At 34.6% G+C, this 23,734-nt stretch overlaps 1 protein-coding gene across 4 annotated transcripts in view; it reads right to left on the bottom strand.

The window, feature by feature from the left end:
• Window positions 1–23,734, bottom strand: part of LOC131931703 (contactin-3) — a 45,870-nt gene that overhangs the window by 8,254 nt on the left and 13,882 nt on the right. For all 4 annotated transcript variants that reach the window (XM_059288530.1, XM_059288529.1, XM_059288528.1 and 1 more), the window contains exons 7-17: window positions 22,023–22,246; window positions 20,790–21,596; window positions 20,384–20,683; window positions 19,698–19,861; window positions 16,595–16,721; window positions 14,878–15,072; window positions 11,914–12,057; window positions 10,202–10,296; window positions 6,207–6,308; window positions 5,738–5,930; window positions 3,006–3,127 (exon numbers count right to left, since the gene is read on the bottom strand). In XM_059288530.1, coding sequence (XP_059144513.1) covers window positions 3,006–3,127; window positions 5,738–5,930; window positions 6,207–6,308; window positions 10,202–10,296; window positions 11,914–12,057; window positions 14,878–15,072; window positions 16,595–16,721; window positions 19,698–19,861; window positions 20,384–20,683; window positions 20,790–21,596; window positions 22,023–22,246 — 2,473 coding nt within the window. The remainder of the gene's footprint in view (window positions 1–3,005; window positions 3,128–5,737; window positions 5,931–6,206; window positions 6,309–10,201; window positions 10,297–11,913; window positions 12,058–14,877; window positions 15,073–16,594; window positions 16,722–19,697; window positions 19,862–20,383; window positions 20,684–20,789; window positions 21,597–22,022; window positions 22,247–23,734) is intronic.

Here is a 23,734-nt window from a genome sequence, read left to right as displayed (position 1 = left end):
CTCCCATTGACCGGTCACAGTCCGAAATTTTGCTTGATTTCGGCTTTTGGCCGGCCAATCTGCGCCATGGTGGACCGGCCAAAGTCTTAATTAGAAGATCATCTGGCTAGGGATGACCGACCAAAGTCCGAATTAGAAGATCATGAGCAGATGGTTTCTTATGCCGTAAGGATCATGAAATTAAGTTTTTATTGATTATTAATTAAAGTAAATGACAGAAACATTCAAACATTTTATTGCACTATAGTCTCAATCAATCAATATCATTTGTTACAACAAGTTGAACTTTTATGGCATTTAGAATTACATAGTAGCTTGTTATTTTTACAATTGCAGTGATTTGTTGTGTACTTGGTTGTGCCATTGCAGCGAGTGTAGCCTTGGCCCCCAGTAAATGATTGTGAAGATGAGATGGTAGTTATTTTTCCTCAGTGCCAACTGACGACAATAAGAGCAGTTTTTCGTGAAGAATTGAAAACTCACTTCTAGCATTTAGTTGTTTTAGAACACAATGTTCCGTTCCTAATTTGTAGAAACCGCCCTCGACACTCATGACAACTGCAATAAGGTTTCGGGGATCACCGCGACCTCTGTCAACATCTGGAACACGGATGCGTACATTGTGACCCACATCAGCATCTTTAAATTTTGTATTTGATGTTTTAAGCATCTTAGCACCTTGAGTTTGCAAGCTAGTATGAGCTGCTTACCTGTGTTCCATGATGTCTTGTTTGTTGTCACATAATCTGCAGGTAATATTTCCTCCGTAACCTTCGTCTACTTCATTGGGTATTCCACACATACCATGGACATCGTTGCCACAGGATCCACAAGAATGAGCTGCACTACAATGTTTTTTCACAAATTATACAGAATCTGTTGGCCACAGTATTGTCACGCAACTGGTCTGGACGTGCCGTCACGGCAGCAGATGTGTTAGCTGAGGAAGTCGTTGCATTCATGGCAACCCCCATTTCTTGTTCAATGTTCTCAAGATCTGGTTTCTGACGCCCACGCCATCTCAAGACGCTCGGACACTATTGTTCAACTTACAAGGAACGCGGCAAAGTCTTTTGAACGTTCCGTTTTGTTGCACGTGGTCGGTGACGCCGACTGTCATTGATTTTGTTCTTTGATGATTGTCATCATGGAGGAGGCTGTCACATACAGTTGTAGCCCATATATGGAAACTAACATGGATTTACATTTTTATCTTGAGTCTAGGGTTGCCAGATACCTTTTCCGAAAATACTGGACACCTTTCCATCCTTCCCTTCTCAGGTATGCCGCAAAGCAGAAGAAGGGGGGTAACAGAGTATTATTTCATATACTTGTCCAGTATTTATATTTATTTTATCCTGGACAGTCTGCTCAAATACTGGACTGTCCAGTTCAAAACTGGACACCTGGCAACCCTACTTGAGACAGACATGGCAGATATGTCTGTCTCATGATCGGACGGCCCTTTTGGTCCATGTCGCATTGCATATAGAATGCTATACAAATAAAAGCTAAACAATACGTTACTCACAATGAAACCTCACCCAGAATAACGAAAACGCGATCACAATTTAGTATAGATAAAACATTGGCCAGTGCGCGCATTGGCCGGCCAATGTACAAAATATGCACTTTGGCCGCACTTCGGGCTTTGACCGTAACATATATATATATATATATATATATATATATATATATATATATATATATCTATATGTATATATATATATATATATATATATATATATATATATATATATATATATATATATATACACATACTAGCTGTACCCAGGACCTGCACTGGCATTTGAGGTAAAAGTTATTTGTAAAAGAATGTGACTTATGTGCTCAGTAAGCATCATGTACCCTGCTTTGCCCGATATTTTGTGTTAAGATTTTAGTACAAAAATTAACACTAAAAATATTATACAATGGCGATCAAGTCAAGTTTTTTAATTATATATGCATGTCAGCCACAAACATGTGTCCGCCACATACAGATAAACTCCATTTGTACGATATGTATAAGGTATGACTCAGATATGTAATATTGATAGCGTATATTATCCTTGCCACAAATTCTTATGCTGGTGCATTACTATGCTCATCATTCGACATATGAGGACTGTTGTAGATTTATATTGATAGCTATTTCTTTCACTCTAAAGATGAGTGCATATAACACAGAATACACAAATTATAAGCTTCATTTCTGAAAATAAAGATTACAAGTAGGGAGGGGAGAGAGTTGGGTATAATATATGGAAGGGGGGGGTGTAGAAATCAGTAAGCACAAAAGATATTAGTTTAATCATAATGGTGGGGAATCAATTTCACCTGATGTCGGAAGATGTACATAAGGGTTACAGCTTTCATGTAGGCCTATGCCTTTCTGAACAAAAATTAGTACACTACAAGAATTGCAGCGTTACAAAGAAGGCAATAAGAGCTATTTTTTTTTCAAAAAGTGGACTGTGCAGGTTTTGCATGTCAGCTTCTTAAATATCAATTATTAGAGATGGTTTAATTTTCACAACTTTGGAAAATTGTGTCGTATAAATTAAAAAGGATTTTTTTTTCTTTTATCCACAGGTTATTATTGTTTATTTTTATTATTGATAAAAAAAACCTAGGGAAATTAAAAGTTTAAATTCCTGACACAGTTGCGTCCCTTTAAAAATTCTAATTAAACATTAAATATGACATTTCTGAGAATCTGGTATTATTCACCAGAGCTATCTCCTTACCAAGTATAAACTTTTTGTCGCATCTGCAAGTCGTTGACCTAACTCAAGCACATTTTAAAAATGTATAATTTATATAAGGACGCTGTCACTCTAGGTCACAGTTCCATTTTTCAACTTAGTTCTTTTATTCCCAGTCAAGTATTCTAATAATTTATATACAAAACAAAGCAATTGACATAAAAAAAATAATAGTTTGGGATGTTAAAGGTTCTGTTTTTGTTAGTATCAGATGCTGGATGAAAGTTGTAATCTCACCTTATATCCTTTTATTTTTCCCCTTACACTGTCTCTGTCATTAGGTACAGGCTTCCAAGTGACCATAAGTGCTGTAGCATTAAAGACTTTGGCAAAAACATTCTCAGGTGCTCCTATTGGCACTGAAATTAAAGTAATGTTTCAGTTATCTAGTTAATAAGCAATAGTTATTCATTTTTATGTATAATCTTGCTCACATAGTAATAGTATGTTTATGACAACCAGAAAGTATGGGGAGAGGATTCCAATAAAGTAGAAATATCTCCTTTTCAATATTTAAATCAGTGGTTCCCAAACTTTTTCAAGTGGCGACCCCCTTTTATAAAAAGTAAGTGACCCGTGGCCCCCATAGAATTAAAAAGTCGAAATTAGTGAGGAAATTAATAAGCACTAAAATACGATTTACTAGTATTTTCCATATTAATTATTTTTGATAACTGTTTTAATGCATAGGATGAACTTGAATGCCCATCACTAGCCTCAACATTTGTGGTTGAGTTTTTGTTAACATCAACCTCATGTTATTCTCAGCATTGAATTTATTTCTTTGTTTTGAATTGGAGAAGACACAAAAGGAACTTAAACTCGAAAGACAATCAATTTCACGTTTGGGTATAAATGGTGCATACTTCACCAAAATTGTTAAAGCCGTTTATCATATAATACATGAAGCGGAATCATCTTGTCTTAATCTTCTTTGTTCTTAATTTTTAGTGTTAGAAGGGATTGAGCCTTATCTGCCAGAGGGTTTGAACTCTGAGACTTTTTCGAATTCATCAACCATGAGCTTTTGCCGACTCGACCACGCCTCCATCACAATTAAGGATACTTGTCAACTGGTTATGCGCCATTGAGATCATTGACTCCGATTTCAGCCTGCTTTTCTTTTTGGATTTGCTTCCATAGCCTTTGTCCAACCAAGAACAAACTACAAGGCAGCAGTTGTTTGATTTTGGAGTTGTCTCTCCTAGGAGGGTGGCTGCCCCAGCTAACGAGCCTCATTTGCCCGAGGGTTCGAACTCGGGACTTTTCGGTTTAGCAACCATGAGCTTTACAGACTCTACCATGCCGACCCCTAATTCATCTTGTAATTCATCAGGAATTCTGGCAACAGAGAATGGGAAACAGAGAATGGATAACATGTCATTGCATATTTTTCTTCTTTCAGCTCAGGGAAAGTTATGCCGCAGTTTGTTTTTCAAGCGGTTCAAGATGTCCAGAATCCTCTTTCAAATTTTCATTTATCTCACAATCAGATTCATCTACCACACTGCAAAGTTTCTCAAATATGGCAATATTTCTAGTTTTTTTTTTGTTTGCCAATTTTGCAGCTTTGCTAAAAACGTAAGAGGTTATCATGAAAAAATAAATATTATTATATAATTAACTTTATTATCAAATACTAGTCTTATACAATATCAAAACACGTCCTTTTCCTACAACTGTCTTCACTCCTGCGTCCTACGTCATCAGTAACATTGTCCCGTCACGCTCATGTCATACTCACGCCACAAATATTTTATTAAACACAAGCACATACTCTGAAACCAAATTGTCTACAGTCAAGTTTACACCGTCCTTAGTAATCTCTACTAGTCTAGTCTAATTCTCTGTATCTACGCAATGACAATGTCTGAGAAAAATAGGTAACATGGTCAAAGCTGAACAGTCATCATTCCCTATATAATCTTTGTAATTTTAATTTATGTGAAAAGCAGATGGTCAATTTTAACAAGGTTTTAGGGAACTTGAACTCTGAATATCTGGCTAATTATGCACATTTGTAACTTTGCTGGTCTGACTGTATGCTTGTCGAGGGCTAAAAACTGACAGTGAGTGAAAATCTTATATGAGCTATATATCTAAAAAAAATTTTTTCCTAGGATAGTACATTGACCGAGGGGGGGGGGGGGGGCACACAAAAAAAATGGCCTTACTCTATTACCTTTAAAACTGACCAGAGGCCATATTTCTTTATATAAACATACCTATGTTGTCAGTGTTCCAGCCAGAATTTTTTCTCCCGGGAGGGGGGGGGGGGGGGCGCACTTAAAATTTTCAAAGGGGGGCTTTAGACTTTCTTTGGGGGGGGGGTTATTTGAAAGACTAAAACCCTCGACCCTTCCACAAACCATATAATAACCAATTAATAAATCATTCATATTTGTAATTAACATACATTAAAATGTTTGTACTCCGTATAATTAAATCTCTTGGTTATTTATAATTATATTCATTTTACATATAAGATGTTGGTATTGTTTGGTATTGTTTAATTATTACACAGCTTATGTAAATAATTAGATTTTAGGCAAATATTTTTCTTAAACCTAAGCGAAGCTAAGCAGTATGCCTAGTTTTACATATGAAATTACTAAATTAACAGTGGTTTTGATTATTTTTTTAACTAAATGTGACTTATTTGTGTCCATGCAACTAAGAAATAAATGTTTATATTTCCCTCCAAATAAAAGTAAAGAATGTGATTTAGAGAACCATTTTTTGCATAGTTTTTTCATAGCCGTATTTTAAATGTTACATTGAATCAGATAGTTAAAATAAGTAGTCTTGTGATAAAAGTAGCAACTTTGTTAACCGTCAAACAGCATGACTGAACACAGTTGTAATTTCATTCATTATTATATCTTTGAACAATTAATGTAGAAAATCTATCCTGAAACTGAATAACAGGATTAGTGTAAATAGGACGTTTGAAAACCATTTTGACTTACTTTCCTCAGCAGACATTATTATTGTTCCTGGTGATGAAGGCCCCTCTCCATATGAATTAATAGCTTGAATTTTAACCTCATATGGACTATAATACTGTTGAACACCAACAAGTTGTACATATCTACACACATAGATTAAACCAGTTGAAAAGTCTGGAACGTACTGGCATGCTGTACTGTGTGACACTGTGGACTAAAAAATGTACAGTTGTAACCAGTCTAAAAAATTTTCTGCCACCTCTGATTATAAAGGTATATAGTAATCAGTTTTATGTTCAGACACTTTTCCCAAACTGAAGCTAGTTACACATCTGGGTGTGCTGAGGGAAATTTTTAGTACTTTGGGCTGAGATCATATTCAAGATCTGCAGGTTAGTAGTTGTATATTCTACTGTATGACCTTGCTGTCCCCATTTTTAGTCTGGTAATAATAGAGTTTACTGTTTTGAACTTTAATAATTAAGCTTACAGTTTGCCATTTTGCAACATCTGATTTTGTATTGGCATCATACGATCTCCATGAAACTTTGTAATTCAGGTCTGGTCCATTATGATCCTCTTTTGGTAGTGGCTGAAAGTATTAAATCATCCTGATACATTTATCAAAGTTAACCACAACATCTCAGTGAAACATGAAAACAACGCAACACTCAGAGAATTGAAAGAAATAATCTCAGTAGGCAACAAGGCATGCTTCAGCAGCTACAAGTTGTTGCAAAATAAGAACAACAGTTGGAACATGTATAAAACAATAATAGGATCAGTAAAAATATGCCAGTTAAACCTAGGCAATTTTAAAAACAGCAAGAAACATACTGAACACCTGTGAGATGAAAACCATCAAGAAAACATATACAGAAACCATGATTTGTATGACATGTAAAAGACCCTACAATAGTGGCAGAGAATATCCATATTGGTCCCAATACAGCTATTCCCAATCTTCTGGGAATAGGCACTTTTATTTGAGATTAAAAGTGACATCATTTTTATTTTTCCAAAATAAGCAAGTATAAACATGTCCTATGAGTCATAGTGAGTTCACATAAGCAGGTGCCACTGATTTTTAAGTGTATCAATCCCAAAGTTTAAAAAAATCCTGAAACTAAAATTCAAAATTTTAAAAACCTAAAATGTAAAGTTGCTCGTAACCTTAAATATTTTTCAAGACATTTGATTCTTATTGTAGTCTTTTATAGACTTACTAGCCATCGGTGCCAGTTACACGTGAATTATAGGCCTATATATTTTAATGTTATACTCGTTTGAGAAAAATATTTTATAAAAACGTTTTTGCTCAAAACGCAATGTGCTTTACTACACATTGAACAATATTAGAGACAAAGCAAAGAAATAACCAAATAGCTAAAAAATCCGACACATTAAAAATAACATAGACTACCAATACCTATTATAAAAATTAAAACCAAATTATATACATTATTAGTCAACACAACACCATATTAAATGCACACGCTGATTAAGAGACTTAAAATTAAGAAACTTAAATGATTTTGTTAAAAACCTGGCTGTTCAATGTGGTATTTATGTTGTTTTTTAAAGTAATTTGTATTACTTTTGGCCAAGAAATTCCATCTTGATTAGTAGATCTAAATCAAATTTGAATGCAATAGTTCAGGGGTCGGCAACCTGCGGCTCGCGAGTCGCACACTGCTCTTTGGATGTCAAGGTGCTGCTCTTCAGCTCCTTGCACAAATATTAATAAAAAAAATTTCTTCACTAATAAAAATATTAGTCTGCAAAACTGAACGATGTAATATTAAATATAAACAATAAACACTCGCCATTTTAATAGAATATTTAGTTACTCCATTTTTCAATGTATTTCCTTGTTTTCTAAAACTGAGTTATTTAATTGTAAACAATGCCTGTGCTTGGAACATATTTATCGGGGCACGGGTTGACCTACACTACAACCCAGTTCTCTATGGGGCGTGCTGTATGAAAGCCTTGAATGTAAGTTAATCACTCACCGTGATATCACTGTTAATCACTCAACGCCTAAGTGTCGGTGACGGAAAGTGGCGCTCCTGTGAACCCCATTACAAAATCGCAGGGGCGCTACGTAAAGCCCCTAGCACGGTTTAATCATGTGTCGTGTGCCGCCTTAACAATATTGAAGGGTGCTCCTTAAAACTAATGTAGGCGCGTAGTGCTTGAGGGATAGCGCCAAATTGCACCCTGCAAAGACGCTGGAGGACGTTCCTGGTTCGATTTAGTGAGCGACTATAGCAACTTATTGTATCAAAAATTAACGTAGGCGCCTTAGTGCTCACGGGTAGGCCCGGAGTACCAAATGCGCCGGAGGGCGTGCCTGATTCGATTAAGTCAACGAACACTGTTGCCCATCGTGTCTTTAGTGTATAGCCTTTTTTAAAAACGCAGGCTCTTCGGGTCGCGCAATCAACGAGGTGCCGGTGGCTGCACCTGTTGCAGTTTTGCAGCTGAATATAGTATTACCCCTTACCCGCTACGTAGGACACCAGATTAAAGGGCGCCAAGTGCTAAATACCTGCTCTGGAACTCTGGGCGCCAAACCATGTATTGACGAAAATTGCACCCTCCCTGGCGCTGCCCATAAGAATTTTTTTTCCACAGAAATCTACTCAGAAGTATTCTCATTTATTCTCAAAAGTTCCATGACGATCTGATGAATGGTGTCAATCCGCAATCGACTTTTATTTTTATAAACCAAATTGCGCCCTGCTGGGTTTGAATTAGAAGATAATCTGGCTAGGGACGACCTGCCAAAGTCCGAATTAAAAGATGATGAGCAGATTTTGGGTTTTTTTTTACTGTAAGGATCATGAAATTAAGTCTTTATTGATTATTCGTTAAAGTACTATATTCTCAATCAATCAATATTTTCCCTTGTTACAACAAGTTGAACTTTTATGGTATTTAGAATTACAAAGTAGTTTGTTATTTTTACACTTGCAACGATTTGTTGTGCACTTGGTTGTGCAATTGCAGTGAGTGTAGCCTTTTCGTGAAGAATTGAAAACTCACTTCTAGCATACAATTGTTTGAGAACACCATGTTCCGTTCCTAACTTGTAGAAAGCGCCCTCAACGCTCATGCCAACTGCAATGACGCTTCGGGGATCACCGTGACCTCTGTCAACATCTGGTATATGGATGCGAACATTATCTCCCACTTCAGCCTGTTTAAATTATGTATTTGATGTTTTAAGCATCTTAGCACCTTGAGTTTGCAAGCTAGTATGACCTGCTGACCTGTTGTCCATGATGTCTTGTTTATTGTGACACAATCTGCAGGTAATATTTCCTCCGTACCCTTCGTCTGCTTCATTAAGTATTTCGCAAATTGTTGCCACAGGATCCACAAGAATGGGCTGCACTACAATGTTTTTCACAAACTATACAGAATCTGTTGGCCACATTATTGTCATGAACTGGTCTGGACGTTCTGCCAAGGCAGCAGATGTGTTAGCTGAGGATGTCGTTGCATTAATGGCAACCTCCATTTCTTGTTCAATGTTCTCAAGATCTTCCTCAGTAATGAAATTATCAAGAGCCTCTCTTGGTAGATTTGAAGTGCTAAGTCCCACTTTTGCTTTGCATCCAAACAAGGCTTCGTATGGCAATTGTTGGATTCCTTGATGAAAAGAATGATTTTTCATAAATTAAATTTGAGACTTCCAGCCCAATGAGCATTTGTTTGCATCCATGTCATCATCATGTTTTGAACATCTTGGTTGGTACGTTTGACTGAACCTTGGCTTTGGCTATGCCTTGGTAACCCGACTGTCTTTGATTCTGTGCTTTGATGATTGTCTCACCTCGTCATCACGGAGGAGGCTGTACCATACAGTTGTAGCCCATATATGGAAACTAACATGGATTTACATTTTGTCTTTTGACAGCCATCTGCTATGTCTGTCTCATGGTCTGACGGCCCTTTTGGTCCATGTCGCCTTGCATATTGAATGCTATACAAACAAGAGCTAAACAATATGTTACTCACAATGAAACAGCACCCAGAATAATGAAAATGCGATCACAACTTAGTCTAGATAGAACATTGGCCAGTGCGCGCATTGGCTGGCCAATGTACAAAATACGCTGTCAAGTTTAAGCACTTCGGCCAGTACGTCCCGGCCAGTGCGCGCATTGGCCGGCCAATGTACAAAATACGCTTAGTGCTGAGTTATTCAGGCTTTGGCCAAGACAGCCAGCCAATGCGCACATTGGTACCAATATGCATGGAAATTGCATAGATTAGAAGCACTATTTTGCTCTGCCCTATGCCAAGACTGCTGAAATGTTTAACCTTTTTCTTTTGAAATATTTCATTTCTTTGCTTGTTTGTTATAACTTACCAGTCTAATGACTTAACCTTTGGATTCATGCCCCATAGGAGTATGAGGTATAAATAATGTCATTACTTAGAACAAAAGGTATTAGAAAATATCCAACTTACATCCCAAATAATAGTGAGGTCACCAACACTACCTCCACCACCGCGAACATTTGTAACAATGGCTACAGGTTTGGTTCCAGGAATTTGTGTAGAGGCTGCAAAAAGAAATGTGAAAAACATTTAATTAAGAATAAATATGAATTTAATTTGTATTTACTAGCATAAATCTAAATTTTTTTTTTCCTCACAAGGAATATTCTCAACAACTTCCCAAAGGCTGAGTAATGCACAAATGACAAACAGACATACTTTCATTCTTATATGCATACAGATTACTAATCACTATTGTTAGAATTGTAACTTTTCCAATGAAACTCAAGATTTATTCTTAAGGCATTACTAATCATTTTTAGAATGGTAGGCCCATAGGACAAAGGGAAACAACCAAATTAATATTTTTCTTGCTAAATAAACTAAGCCTAGTTAATTCCTCTGAATATTCAAAATTATACCCAGCTCCCCTTGTGGTAGTGTAACTGGTGGCTCCACAGAGCGCCCCGTGATGCCCCTGACACATCGTTACTGAAGGTTGTCTACCTCACTATTATGGAAGATGATTAAGCTAGACTTAAAACTTTCATACTGCACGCTATGGGGAATCTGGGCGGTAGCATGGTTAAACCAGCGCCATATGTAAGAAGCATAACGCCTATTTTCTATACCTTTAAATAAGTCAGTTTTAGAAAACAAGGTCAAATGTATTGCTCCACCCCACAGCATATATATATTATATACACACACAGACACACAATTATTATTTTAATCACTCATGGGGGTTTATGTTGTAATGGACAATGGTGCGATTGAAAAAGGTTATGTCATGCTTCCACCTCTGCATACACAGTTGACACAGAAACAGAATAATTTACTTTTTAATAACTATTTTATGTTTGCTCTATTGGAATAATTCTGTGAAATTTTAGATTATGAATTTAATAAACTTGTCCATAAATGACAACACATACATTGAAGGGTGGAGGATAAGATAATGTCAGGAGCAGGACATTGCCCCTAGTTAATTACTGCAGTAGTGTTAAGGATAGTATTGTGTAGTACTTTATAAAATTAGCGTATACTTATTGACACTTCACCTAGACCAAAACTTAAACCTAAATGAGAAGGGGAGCACTTACATTAGTCTTAATGTAACCTTTTCTTTTCAAACACTGTTTAATTTTTCTAAATGACAATTATTATTACTTTAAATCTAGTTGATCTACTTATTATCATATTTTTTTATATTGAAAATTGCCTGATGTGAAACCATAGCTATTATTCAGTTTTACTTTGTTTAAATAAAATAATTATTTAAACCTCATGTATTATGTTTGTCATTCTTTGCCTTTTCTTGCATAAACATACACTTACAATGTTATTGTGTCTCTATTATTATAATTAAAGAGGTCAATAAAAATGTGTGGTTTAAGCAACCCACAGGAAAATTTGTAGGCAATATACACAGTGCAGGGTAAAGATTAACTCAATAAAGAATAACCCCAGATATCTGGCCCCTGATGACAAATCTCATAATGAAATGAAACAAAATTAATCAACAGCATAAAACAATCTTCATTTGTATAGTAAACCTATATTTGACATAAAATGCATATTAAGCTAAATTATATAAGAAGTTTTAAAAAACACGTCAATTTAGTTTAGAAACTGAAGATAAAATAATGAGGTAGGGGATATTCAAACAAAACATTCATTACCTGTGGGTAAGCTAGGATCTCCAATACCAAAACTATTTCGTGCCTTTACTCTGAACTGAATACTAGCACCTGCTTTCAAGTTTGTTAGACGGGCATATCTTTTGTCAGGGAACAATTGATCGATGGTGTCACTTTGTTTTATATCTTAAAAAAAATAAATAAAAAAAGCTGAACAGTAAGAATAAATGGTTCTTAATGTTTATTATTCTTGCCTAAGTTCTTAACAGTGGAGTAGAGCATTTGACTGCTAACCCAAAAGTTCAGATAACAGACTTAAGTCCATATGATGTCCCTGAGTCCACCTATCTTTTGTGGGTATCTGACAAACATTAAGGAAAGTAAAGACAGCTGGACATAGTGCTGACCACACTATCCCTCCAGGGATATCTTCACCTGCTACTGGGCCGTAAGATTCGATAGGGTAATTTACATCTTAACAAGTTTATTTCATGAAAAGTTTATTTAAGCCTGATAAAAATCCTGTATTATGTATAGAAACCAATCAATAAAAAAACTAGTGTTTTAATTAGGTCATTGAATAGTATGTGTAACTATGTATCTGTTTTTAAAAACAATGGTTTAAATAAGTAAACTTTTTTTCTTGTGAGTTAAGAAACAACAATTTGCATATTGCTGTTTCTTAACTAACAATAAAAAAGTTCAGATCTGAGACTTGAGCCCCTAGGATGTCTCTGAGTCCACTCAGCTTGGATGGGTACCTAAAAGTTAAGCCACACTACTTGTGACCTATTTAAACACACACCATAAAAACTACTCCCTAGCCACCTCTAGCATTAGCGTTAAAGAAACCAAAATACAGACTTTTTCATGCAACTCATTAATGACATGTCCCAATTTCACCCTCTTTAATAAAATCTTAAAGTACAAGTTTTACATCCTCTTTATTCATAATCTTTTTTGGATGGTGAGTGTTAACTTTTTGGTTAGCCTTATCAGTTATAAGGACAAGATCCAACTATTGTTAATAATATATGAAATTTTAATAGCTTAAATTCTTTTGTAAATTTAAGTCGCACTGATGAGTCTTAATCTGATTTTCCTTAAAATATGCCAAGAGATTATAACTACAAAAGTTTCAGGAAAAGGTACTTCGCTGAATGACGTAAATAGTACTAAAATCAGAGATGTGACTCCATGTTTTGTCTTTTTATTGCAAATAAAGCAGTCTCACACCCTTACTGTACTGATTAATTGTTTAATATAACTAATATTTTAATTCAAGAAGTTAATGCTACTCTAAAATAACATTTAAAGTCTTGAATTGCAATTTAATGTTTACCTTATAAACAACTTAATTTTTTTTTTTTTTACAATGTAACTAAAGTGGCAATTTTTTTTTTAACATGAAGCGAATTTATACTTTACTAATCTAGTCTAGTTCTACTCTTGTTTTCAATTAGATTATGCCTGATATTCTTTTAAAGATTGGCAATGGCAAGCAACCTAGATTCAGATTAACTGTAATTTGAAAGTATTGGTTCATGTGATGGAAAATGAAAATGGACCAGATTAGCTGAAATTAGAAAGGGTCTGATATTTGAACCAAACTTACCATTTTGATAGCCAAGCCAAATCATTATTTATGCTTTTGGAATAACTGTTAATTTTTAGGGGTCATGACATCATGCTTTTTTTGTGACTATTTTTACCTCCTCCCTCTCCTCCGTCAAAAAAGCCAGACTCACTTTAAATAGACGTCACACTTCAGCCAACAACCGCACCCCTCTCCTCAATATTGAATTTTTTTTAACACCAATTTTTTTCTAAAATATTGACTGAGCTTGACCAAAATAGGGTATTATAATCAACTTCTATTACAATTTATTAAAACAATTTTATAAAACTCTAAATAGCCCCTAAAAGTCAGTTTCTAACATTACTTTTTAAAAATACAAAGGTATAAAGTCACACTATCACTCCCCCCCCCCCCCCCCAGTATGAGTGTGACATTATTTTTGGCTTTTGGGAGGACCCTTACTAAAAATAATCAGTATAGTATTATTTCTAAATCATGATCTGAGTCATGTTGTGTTCATGTTAGTTTTTAAATAATTAGGCCTATAGCATACGTTTAGCAGGAACATAGCTCTTTCAGATTGACTGTGATGTCATTTTATTTTTCCCCAAACAAGCAGTACCATGCATGACTTGGGGTCATGGTGAGGTCACAAGAGCCACCGTTGCTACAAAGAAGAGGCGTGGGTTAGTCTTGTCCTCAAAGTACCTTTTGCAAGGATTTCAATATTAATTTGAGGTTGTGAAATAAAACAGAAGCAGAGAGAAATGGTAGATTCGGGCAAGTTAAAATACCGATAATTAAATAACGCTTGGGAGATGTTTAATAAGAAGAGCAGCATTATTTTAGATAATTCTGAATCTCGAACTATATCTACATTTAATCTTAATCTAGCACCTTAAGAGCCAGAGCAATCATCCAACTGAAAAGAAATACGTATATTCGATTGCATGTTTGAGCTAAGTACAGAAATGCTCAATTTAAATAGGGGGGGTTTCCTTAGAGGTCATTTTCCTGATTTTGAAAACTTCATAAAAAAGCTGCAAAAAAAATAAAAACAGTGGAAAAAATTGGGAGAAAGTGAAATCATATGAGGAAACTGAAAGTTTAAATGGAAAAATTTGGAATTCCGCTAAGAATTGGAAAAGTCACATCCCTGTAAAATATGGTTGTAAAATGATTTGTTTTTTTTGTTTGAAAAACACTGAAATCTAATCACATAAAAAGTATTTTCCTAAAATAATATGATAATTTTTTTAAAAACAAATTAGAATAACAAAAGAAAAATTTAAATAGTTAACTAAGATGCAACAAAAACTTGAGCAAAACCATTGTAATAATTCTTTTTATAACAATTTAATATTTTTTTCATTTAACAACAATTGAATACTGTGTGCAAACCACACATTTATTTTAGGATAACTTACTGTTGCCATCACTATGTACTCTCCATCTCAAGTCAAAATCAGTGCGGAATTCAATAAAATAATTGGTGATAATGCTGCCACGGTCTAATCCATCTGTCCACATTATGATGCGTGTTGTATTTGGATTTTGTGCTGGGTCAATGATGGGTGCAGTTTTAGTTTGAACATATACCCCAACTGGTTCACCAGGTGGTCCTGGGAAGATGAAGTTATGAATATTTTCAAATGTCATTTTACCTGTAGCTTTTATATAAATAAATACTGTTCACATATTTATTGCATGCAGATTTACATTTTAAAAACATTGTAATTCAAAGTATCTCCAAAAATATCTGCATTTATTATGTAAAGTATCTCCAAGATTTTATGCATTGAAGGCTATGTCATAAATGGTTAGTTTAAAAAAAAAATCACTAATTGAGATATAATCTAAAAATGTCTAATTATAGAATTATGATATTATTGTTAACAATTTCTAAAATTAAAAACACTATATTTTCAAAGCCTACAAAAAAAAAATTAATTCCGGCAAGCTTTATAAAAAAATTTACAGCCACACACAAGTCAAAATATTTTATTATTTGTATTATGCAAGTGAAGAGTTAGCTATTCAAGGAATCCATTTATAAACAGCATTTATTTTGTGAACAAATAAGGCGGGAGTGATCTCCCCTAAACTTTTTCGAATAAACTTATATAACACACTTGGGAATATTATGGCCATGAAAAAAGAAACTGTGAAAGTGATCAGCACAAATTGTGTGTACCATAGTGCGGAATATTTGTATTTTATAAATTCATATGCCTTTTTGAGAAATTGGAAATACCATAAAGTACCACTTCCGTAAAATGAAAATTATTCAAAATTTGAAAGAAGTCAGAGAATTAGATGTTTTACTTATGTGTAAACTTTCTTCTATCTAACTGAGAGAGTATTTAGGTTATAAGCTTTTGAAAAATCAAAAGTAGATTTTGATTTTTTTGCACGATTACAATACTATACTTGGTATTCGAGAAAGTAAAAAATAAAAAATTTGCACTTAAGGGGGGGGGGGGGGGTGCTGACACATAATCATTTAGACCAAAAATCTATGTTTGCAGAAAACAAAGGTTTCTGACTAAAATCTAGATAAAATGTAAAATGATCAGGTCATTTATTGATTCTCAATTTAATGAGTACAAACATCATTTTCTTAACATCCCCACCCATAAGGATATCTAGTGAAGATGTTTATGATTAGTTACAGTTAAACTAGACTTGACTGAAGTGAAGTTAACTGTATAGCAATAGAGAAGTAAATAAAAGACACCATTAAGCAACTCTAAATATATATAAGTTACCACTTTCAGAATTTAAAAGCCAATTTATTGCCTTTTCAAGATAATTTTTTATGCTTTCTTTTTAAAAATAGAATTAAATCTTATGGTAGGTAAACCCCTAATTGTTTCAACAAACTTAATTGTCAAAATCATGAAATTAAGGAGATAATCAATTGGCAGCCCTGCATTTTCCCCTGGCATCCTTTCTCCAACAGCTGGAGATCTTTTATAATTAAAATAAATGCTATTTTCCAATCAGAGTTGTATAGAATAATTAGGCCTACATTACAATCATATATACTAGTTGAAATACTAAATTGCATAGAAAACAGAATTCATATACATCAAGAGAACATCAATAATAGTAATAACAAATTAAAATTTGTGTTTTACTTACCCATAACTGTGACATAAGCAGATGCAGCTTGTTGATCCATACCAGTTGTTGGAAGACATGTGTACTTGCCCTCATTTTTAAACTGAGTGGCTATTATGTAGAGTGACCCTTTTTGACTTCCCTCTCCCTAATATTTTCAACACAATGCATGAATAACCATTAAGTTGTAATAATAAATTATGATTCTTCAAATATAAGTACCTCAAAAAAGTAAACTGCAGCTATTCATTGTTCAATACATAAAGAGATTACAAAAACAAGTGTCATAGGCCCTACTCTAAAATCTAGATCTATTTCTATTCTAAACAATAGACTGGTCAATAGGGTTTCAGTATAGTTATAACTTGAACTCATTATTTTTAATGAACTTGGCACAAATATTTGAAGAAATCAGCTTCAACAGACAAAAATGTATTCGTTCAAACAATACAAGCTGTTCCTGAAGGATATAAATGAGCAACAAAGAAGCATATGTTCTCTATCACCAATACTTTAAAAATGCAAATAAAATGCATGGTAGCAAACAATTCCTCTCCACTCAAGTAGTGAATGGTGTTTACAAAATTTTTCAAGTCTATTTCTTCATTGGGTATTTATTTGTTTAACTTTTTAATTAGGAAATTCTGAGAATGTACATCAGAAAACTAAAAACTTCTCCAGTTACTAACTATTGCAAAATGACAGCAGTATAGCTACCATGGGGTTGGGGAGGGTTGGAGCATTTTTACTGCAGGTTGAGGGTACAATATAGTCCTTGCAAACACGTGACCTAAATCATGTGATACCTACGTCTGCAGCCAAGGTGGTGAACACCCGCGAGTAAACAATCAGCTGTGGGTGTGTCTCAAAATGTGTTCATTATATATTGATAGCCTTGCACCCACAGAACATAAACAATACGTTAATACTTTTAGGAAATGAAGATCATTATATTCGTGTTGACATAAAATTCAGTAATATAGATAATTTAAATCTAGATCTAGTTTCTCTAGTTAAATGCAAGATTTAGTAGCAATAGATCTGATAGATCTAAGGTAGAGTAACAAACGTGAGACCACTTAACCCTTACGAAACCCCCAATAAAACTGCTTATTTCTAAGGTAACAAGATCCCAGCATGTTATGTAATTTATGACCCTCCTGGTCCAGCAGGGAAGTGATCCGACACAATATACCCATGCATCCACATTAAAATGTCTTACTTACATCATGATCTAGCAGGGTGGAGATCAAAGAGGAATCAATACCACTTCCCTCCCCTCAAAATTTCTTACCTCCATGCTACGTCACACCCAGCCCCCAATCGTTTCTAACCCAACATAAAACATGATCTCTTTGTAGGCAACATGGATTGCTGCTCTTAGATCTCAGCCAACCAGAGATAGCATCTCTTATGAAATTTATTACCCTCAGGGTCCAGCAGGGAAACAAAGGGAAAATCAGTACCACTGATCTGCTTCTAAATTTAACTAAACTCAGTCCAGTATCAGATACTTGGTACTGTAAATAGAAACATGGTAGGCCTAAGTAATTTATTGAAGCCTACAAAAAAATATCAACTACTTTTAAAATTTAACTTAAGTAGCAGATTCTAGATATGTCTAGTCATACAATCTATTTCAATTTCAGATAATTTCATTTGCTAAATAAAATGATTAGAATCTAGATATCAGAGACAATTACATTTTTATTATTTTTAATTTGTTAATTATTGGTGTATTATGAATGGAATATAGGTCTGAATTTTGTAGGCCTAATCAAATTGAATTAATTTTGTAATTAAAATTAATTAAATAGGCCTAAGTAGATTCTAGATTTTATGTCTACCTAGCTTAGCCGGTCACTCTAAGTCTAGATTTAATTTAGTTTACAACATGATTAGATTTAGAGCTGGATTCTAGATCTAAATATTAAATAAATATTCCAATTAAATTTTATTATTACTTTTGACTTTGGTCATTTGCTATTAATATTTATGAAGGTCGAGCATAATTGTTTTAACATTTGCTTTGTTAATTGAAATGAAATTTATTGTTTACTGTCCCTACTTTTGTTAGCCGCTGCTTCACTCACACCGCTTTGATAATAGGCCTATTGGCTAAAAAATTGACAGCACCTATGTTCTGTTGATTGCCGATCTCTATCACCTTGGTTTAATATAACCCTTGGCAGTCGAAATAAAAGAATCCCTTTAGATCTGCCACTTCAAGTATCACAACCTTCCACAGCACAGATTGCCATTTTGAATGCAAACCTGTACACCACGATGGAGGATGTTTACATACTGAACGATCAGTGACATCATATGCAAGGACTCTATTAGCAGCTGGGTCATGCCTTAGACACGTATTATCATACATAACATTATTTCAAGCTCAGTTGCTGACACTCCAATAAAATTTCTAAAATCTTGCATTGTTCTCTAATTTTTAGATAATTTACTGTTGAATTGTAAGCACCATGGCTACACTTTTTCCCATATATAATCAAGAAAAGCTCATGGTTGCTAAACCAAAAAGTGAGTTTGAACCCCCAGGCAGATGAAGCTCAATAGATGGGAAGAGATAACTTCAAAATCAAACAAGTTAACTGAAATCATAGGGGTCGGTGTGGTCGAGCGGTGTGGTCGAGTTGGTAAAGCTCATGGTTGTTAAACGGAAAAGTCTCGAGTTCGAACCCTCTGGCAGATGAGGCTTGTTAGCTGGGGACAGCCACTCTTCTAGGAGAGACAACTCCAAAATCAAACAACTGTTGCCTTGTAGTTTGTTCTTGGTTGGACAAAGGCTATGGAAGCAAATCCAAAAAGAAAAGCGGCTGAAATAGGAGTCAATGGCCTCAATGGCGCATAACCAGTTGACACGTAATCCTTAATTGTGTCCTTAATCCCTTCCAATACTAAAAATTAAGAACGAAGAAGAACTGAAATCAGAGTCAATGGACCATATTGCGCATAAATGTTGACACGTAATACTTAACTGTGTTTGGGGAAATCACATCAATCATTATAATTATGAAGAAGATAGAATTATTTTTTACTGAAAAAAAAAAGCAATTCTTTAAATAACCGTAATATTTATTCAAAAAGTCTATATGAAACTGCTTACCTGTCTATACTCTGGTTCAAGAAAGTAATCAATGATGTGATCATTGAATTTCCAGATGTAAATAATATCTATATCGGGTGAATGTGATGCCTGGCACGCCAGAGTAGCAGTTAAATTGACCTCTACTCGCTGATCACTTGGTGAAATTGATATCACGGTTTTATCTAGTTAACAAAATATTAGTTCTTAAATCAACTTTACTTCTGGTGTTAACACCTTGCAATAAACACTAGTCATTATCCTTAAAAACTTTGGAAGATAGAAATAAAAAATGTTTTTCAAGTTTAACATGCAATCTTCACAACGTAATGTAAAGAAAGGATTATCTAAATATTATTGCATTCGAATAATGCATGCAGTATGTAGAGTACACATTTATTGCCAATTAAAATTTTTTGAAGTATAATGTGTAAAAATTTAAAACTTTTGGTTATGATAGCCCCCCCCCCCCCCTCATAATCATAGTTAAGAGTTATTAAAATTAATTTTTTTTTCAACGATATGAAACACTATTAGAAAAATCCAGTTGAAAAATAAATAAAATAATGAACACCCTAATATATTTATGTATACATACATAATATGTTCTATAAATATATATAAAAAATGTTTGAATACAAACACCAAGTTAAATACTTTTATTTTTAAACTTTTGCTTTTATGTAGACAGAAATTTAGACCCTTACCAAAAACTTTTAATGTTGTATAATCCTCTGCCTTTCCTATTTTATTTTCTACTTGACAGGTGTATTTTCCTTGATCACCTTGCTGAATACCTTGAATCATAAGGTTACCATTCATTAATACTCGCATATGATCCGTATCAGTATACACTCCAGGCACAAGATTTAAATTGATGCTATCTTTTAACCAAGTATAAGTTGGTGAGGGTGCAGAGACAGGGTTACATATTATAGTAACATTTCCTCCATATGCTGCTGCTTGCGTTTTAATCATTGGAGTTTTTTCAAATGATGGAGAAATTTCTGCGAATAAAGATATTTTTCTTTGAATTTGCATACATAAAAAAAAAGTCATGGCAAAATATAGCGATAACGTTTTTAAATATGAAAAAAAAGGATTTTTTTTTACCTAACACTCGAAGCTGTGCGGTGCTAAAAGTTATTCCATAGTTATTTTTTGCTGCACATTGATACATTCCACTATCTCTTTTAGCATCTACAGCAGCAATTGTGAGAGTATTAACATCAACAGTAATTCCTGGAGAACTTTTTAAAGGCTCTCCATTTTTATACCACTCATAGGTGGGTGTTGGTCTACCAGCAGCCTCACAGTGCCAAGAGAGTCTACTTCCAACATCCATGTGTTGATGAGTTAAGGGATAAGTAAAATAAGGCTTGGATTGAATCTTTAAATCATAAGACTTTTCATCTTTCAGATTTGTTGTAGTGCTAAATACTTGACAAATATATCTTCCACCATCAGCAAGCTCCACATTGCTCAGCAGGAGAACTCTGTTGTTACTTGAAAGTTTGTATCCATTGGGAAGAGGTCTATTATTTTCACGTGACCAGGTATACCTTAGAGGTCCTGTTCCATATGCAAAACATTCTAACTGAACAGTTCCACCTCTAGTAGGTGTAGGAGGATAAACAAAAATAAAATCATTTTGTATGACAGGCTGATACTGACTGGCTCCACCTGATTTTACACTAAGTGCAAACCCAAGACTATTTCTGCTCTCTGATGTTGACATACTAAGGGCATTGCCACTAACACCAAAGTTAGTCAATGTAACAATACAGAAGTATGTTCCTTGGTCTGATGGAGCTAGTTCAGAAAAAAACAGTTTTCCATTAGCTGATATAAAACTGTGAGTCTGTGCATCTGGCCTTATAAAGCTTGTGAACTCATTCTTATACCACTGGTAGCTTTTAGCTAAAGAAAAAAAATTAAATAAAAAAATTATTGGCAGTACTACAAATAATCTAACTTATACTAAAATGCATTTAATATTTAAGTAGACCATGTTAAAAAAAGGCATATATATTTTTGTTTGAGATTTTATCACATTTGAAACTGAGCTAATTAAAATTCAAGAAAATGTATAGATCTGAGAAACCTGATCAGTGGGTTTCACAATTTGTGGGAAAGAAACACCATAAAAAAGTTGCAATTGGGGTGGCATTTTTGGGGCTGGAACATATTAATGGCAGTTCAATTAACTTCTCACGGAAAATTTTGATTTAAGAAATAAGCAATATGACCTACCAACAAGGTTATAGAACAAATTTAAGCCACTACAACTGTATTAGAATGATCTATAAAGTGGTCATTGTTGAAACAATTATTAATTTCATTTACCTGGCCTTCCATAAATGTATGGGCATTCCAACTGTGCACCATCATATTCTAACCCATTAACTGGTGCTGGTGGGACATTAGAGAATTCACCAATTTCACCAAAGGAGAGTTGTGCTGTAGAACTTAATATGGATCCATATTGATTAGTAGCTTTACACTGATAGGTCTTTTCATCTGCCTTAGTTGGATTGGTTATCTCAAGCATACCAGTAGTAAAAGAGTACCTGAAAATAATAGCAATTTGTTATTGGGGAAAAGGAGACAGCAAGAATTTACTATCAGGGGAGACAGACTCATGATTCTGGAAATATACTAACTTTCTTTGAAACAGTTCCATACCAACAGCTTTGATATATGATGATTTGAAATTAAATACACAACTGATTTTATTTCCAAAAGTAATTGATAATTGATTTAAAGTATCCTTTGATAACTAGTTGTTTTTGCCTAATGAGGAAACAATACAATGTATGCACTGTGCTGTTATGGTTTTGAATTATTTTTTTCATCTACCAGTAATCTAGGATGGTGCCCAGCTATATGATTTGTCATAACATAGAGAAAACTATGACGTAATATTTTAAAAGGGTTTCATCATTGCGTAACTAATTTTATATTCTTAGACGTGTGACATTGTTTTCTAAAACTGAGTTCTTTAAATGTAAACAATGCCTGCGCTTGGATCATATTTATCGGGGTATGAGTTTACCTACACTACCGCATGAAAGCCTTGAGTGTAATCACTAACCGTAACAGTGAAGTAGAACACACTTTGGTGACCGTGCATGTAGAGAGGCACTCTTTGGACCCCCTGATAACACTATCGCAGCGGCACAGCGTAGGACCCTGGCTATTTAAAACTAACGTAGCTGCCATGTTACTAGCAGGATAACCCAGAGCGCCTAATAGCGCCCTGCCGGAGCACCTGATTCAATTTAGTGGGCGACAATAATGCCCCATTTTATCCATAGTTTAGAATGTTTAGAATGAACTTAGATGCCATTGTGCTTACGGGAAAGCCCAGGGCGCCAAATCGAACCCTACAAGAGCTTAGAGGGACGCGCCTGATTCGATATAGTCAACAATTAATGTTGCCCATTGTGTCTTTTGTGCAAAGCCTTTTTTTATAACCCAAATAGGCGCCATATTGCTCTCAGATGAACCCGGGGTGCTTTGCATCATGCAATAGCTGAGGCGCTGGTGGCTGTATTGACAAAAATAGCACCCTCCCGGGCGCAGCACATAAATTGTTTTCCCGCAAAAAACTTCCGTGCGAGTATTTCGATCAACTCCCTAAAGCTTATGGCAATCAGATGAACGGTGTTGAACCCCACCCGACTTTCATTTCTTATGTACCATATATAGAGAAAAATCACACCCTCCTGGGGCGCAGCCTTTGCGAAATAAAAAATAAAAAATTCTGCACAACCTTTCCCTTGAGCATTCTGATAAATTCCACAAAGTTTCATGGTGATCGGATGAACCATGTCAAACAAGAACAAGATTGTGACAAGAATGCAAAAAACAACAATGACGTCACATGCCATATATTTAAAGTACGGAAAGTACACAAAAAAATGGTGTCATCTTCCAATTTTAGAATATGAAGTAATGAATAATTTCATTCAAATTTGATTTAGATCTATAGATCTACTTATCAAGTCATACATTACCATACAAGTATATCATTGAATATATTAATTATTAAAAGA

This window comes from Physella acuta, unplaced genomic scaffold (genome assembly GCF_028476545.2).
Source record: "Physella acuta isolate Inbredline_101_S28 unplaced genomic scaffold, ASM2847654v3 ptg002010l, whole genome shotgun sequence".
NCBI classification, from domain to species: Eukaryota; Metazoa; Mollusca; class Gastropoda; family Physidae; genus Physella; species Physella acuta.
Note: the sequence above shows the minus strand (reverse complement) of the source record. Positions and strands in the feature narration are given on the sequence as shown.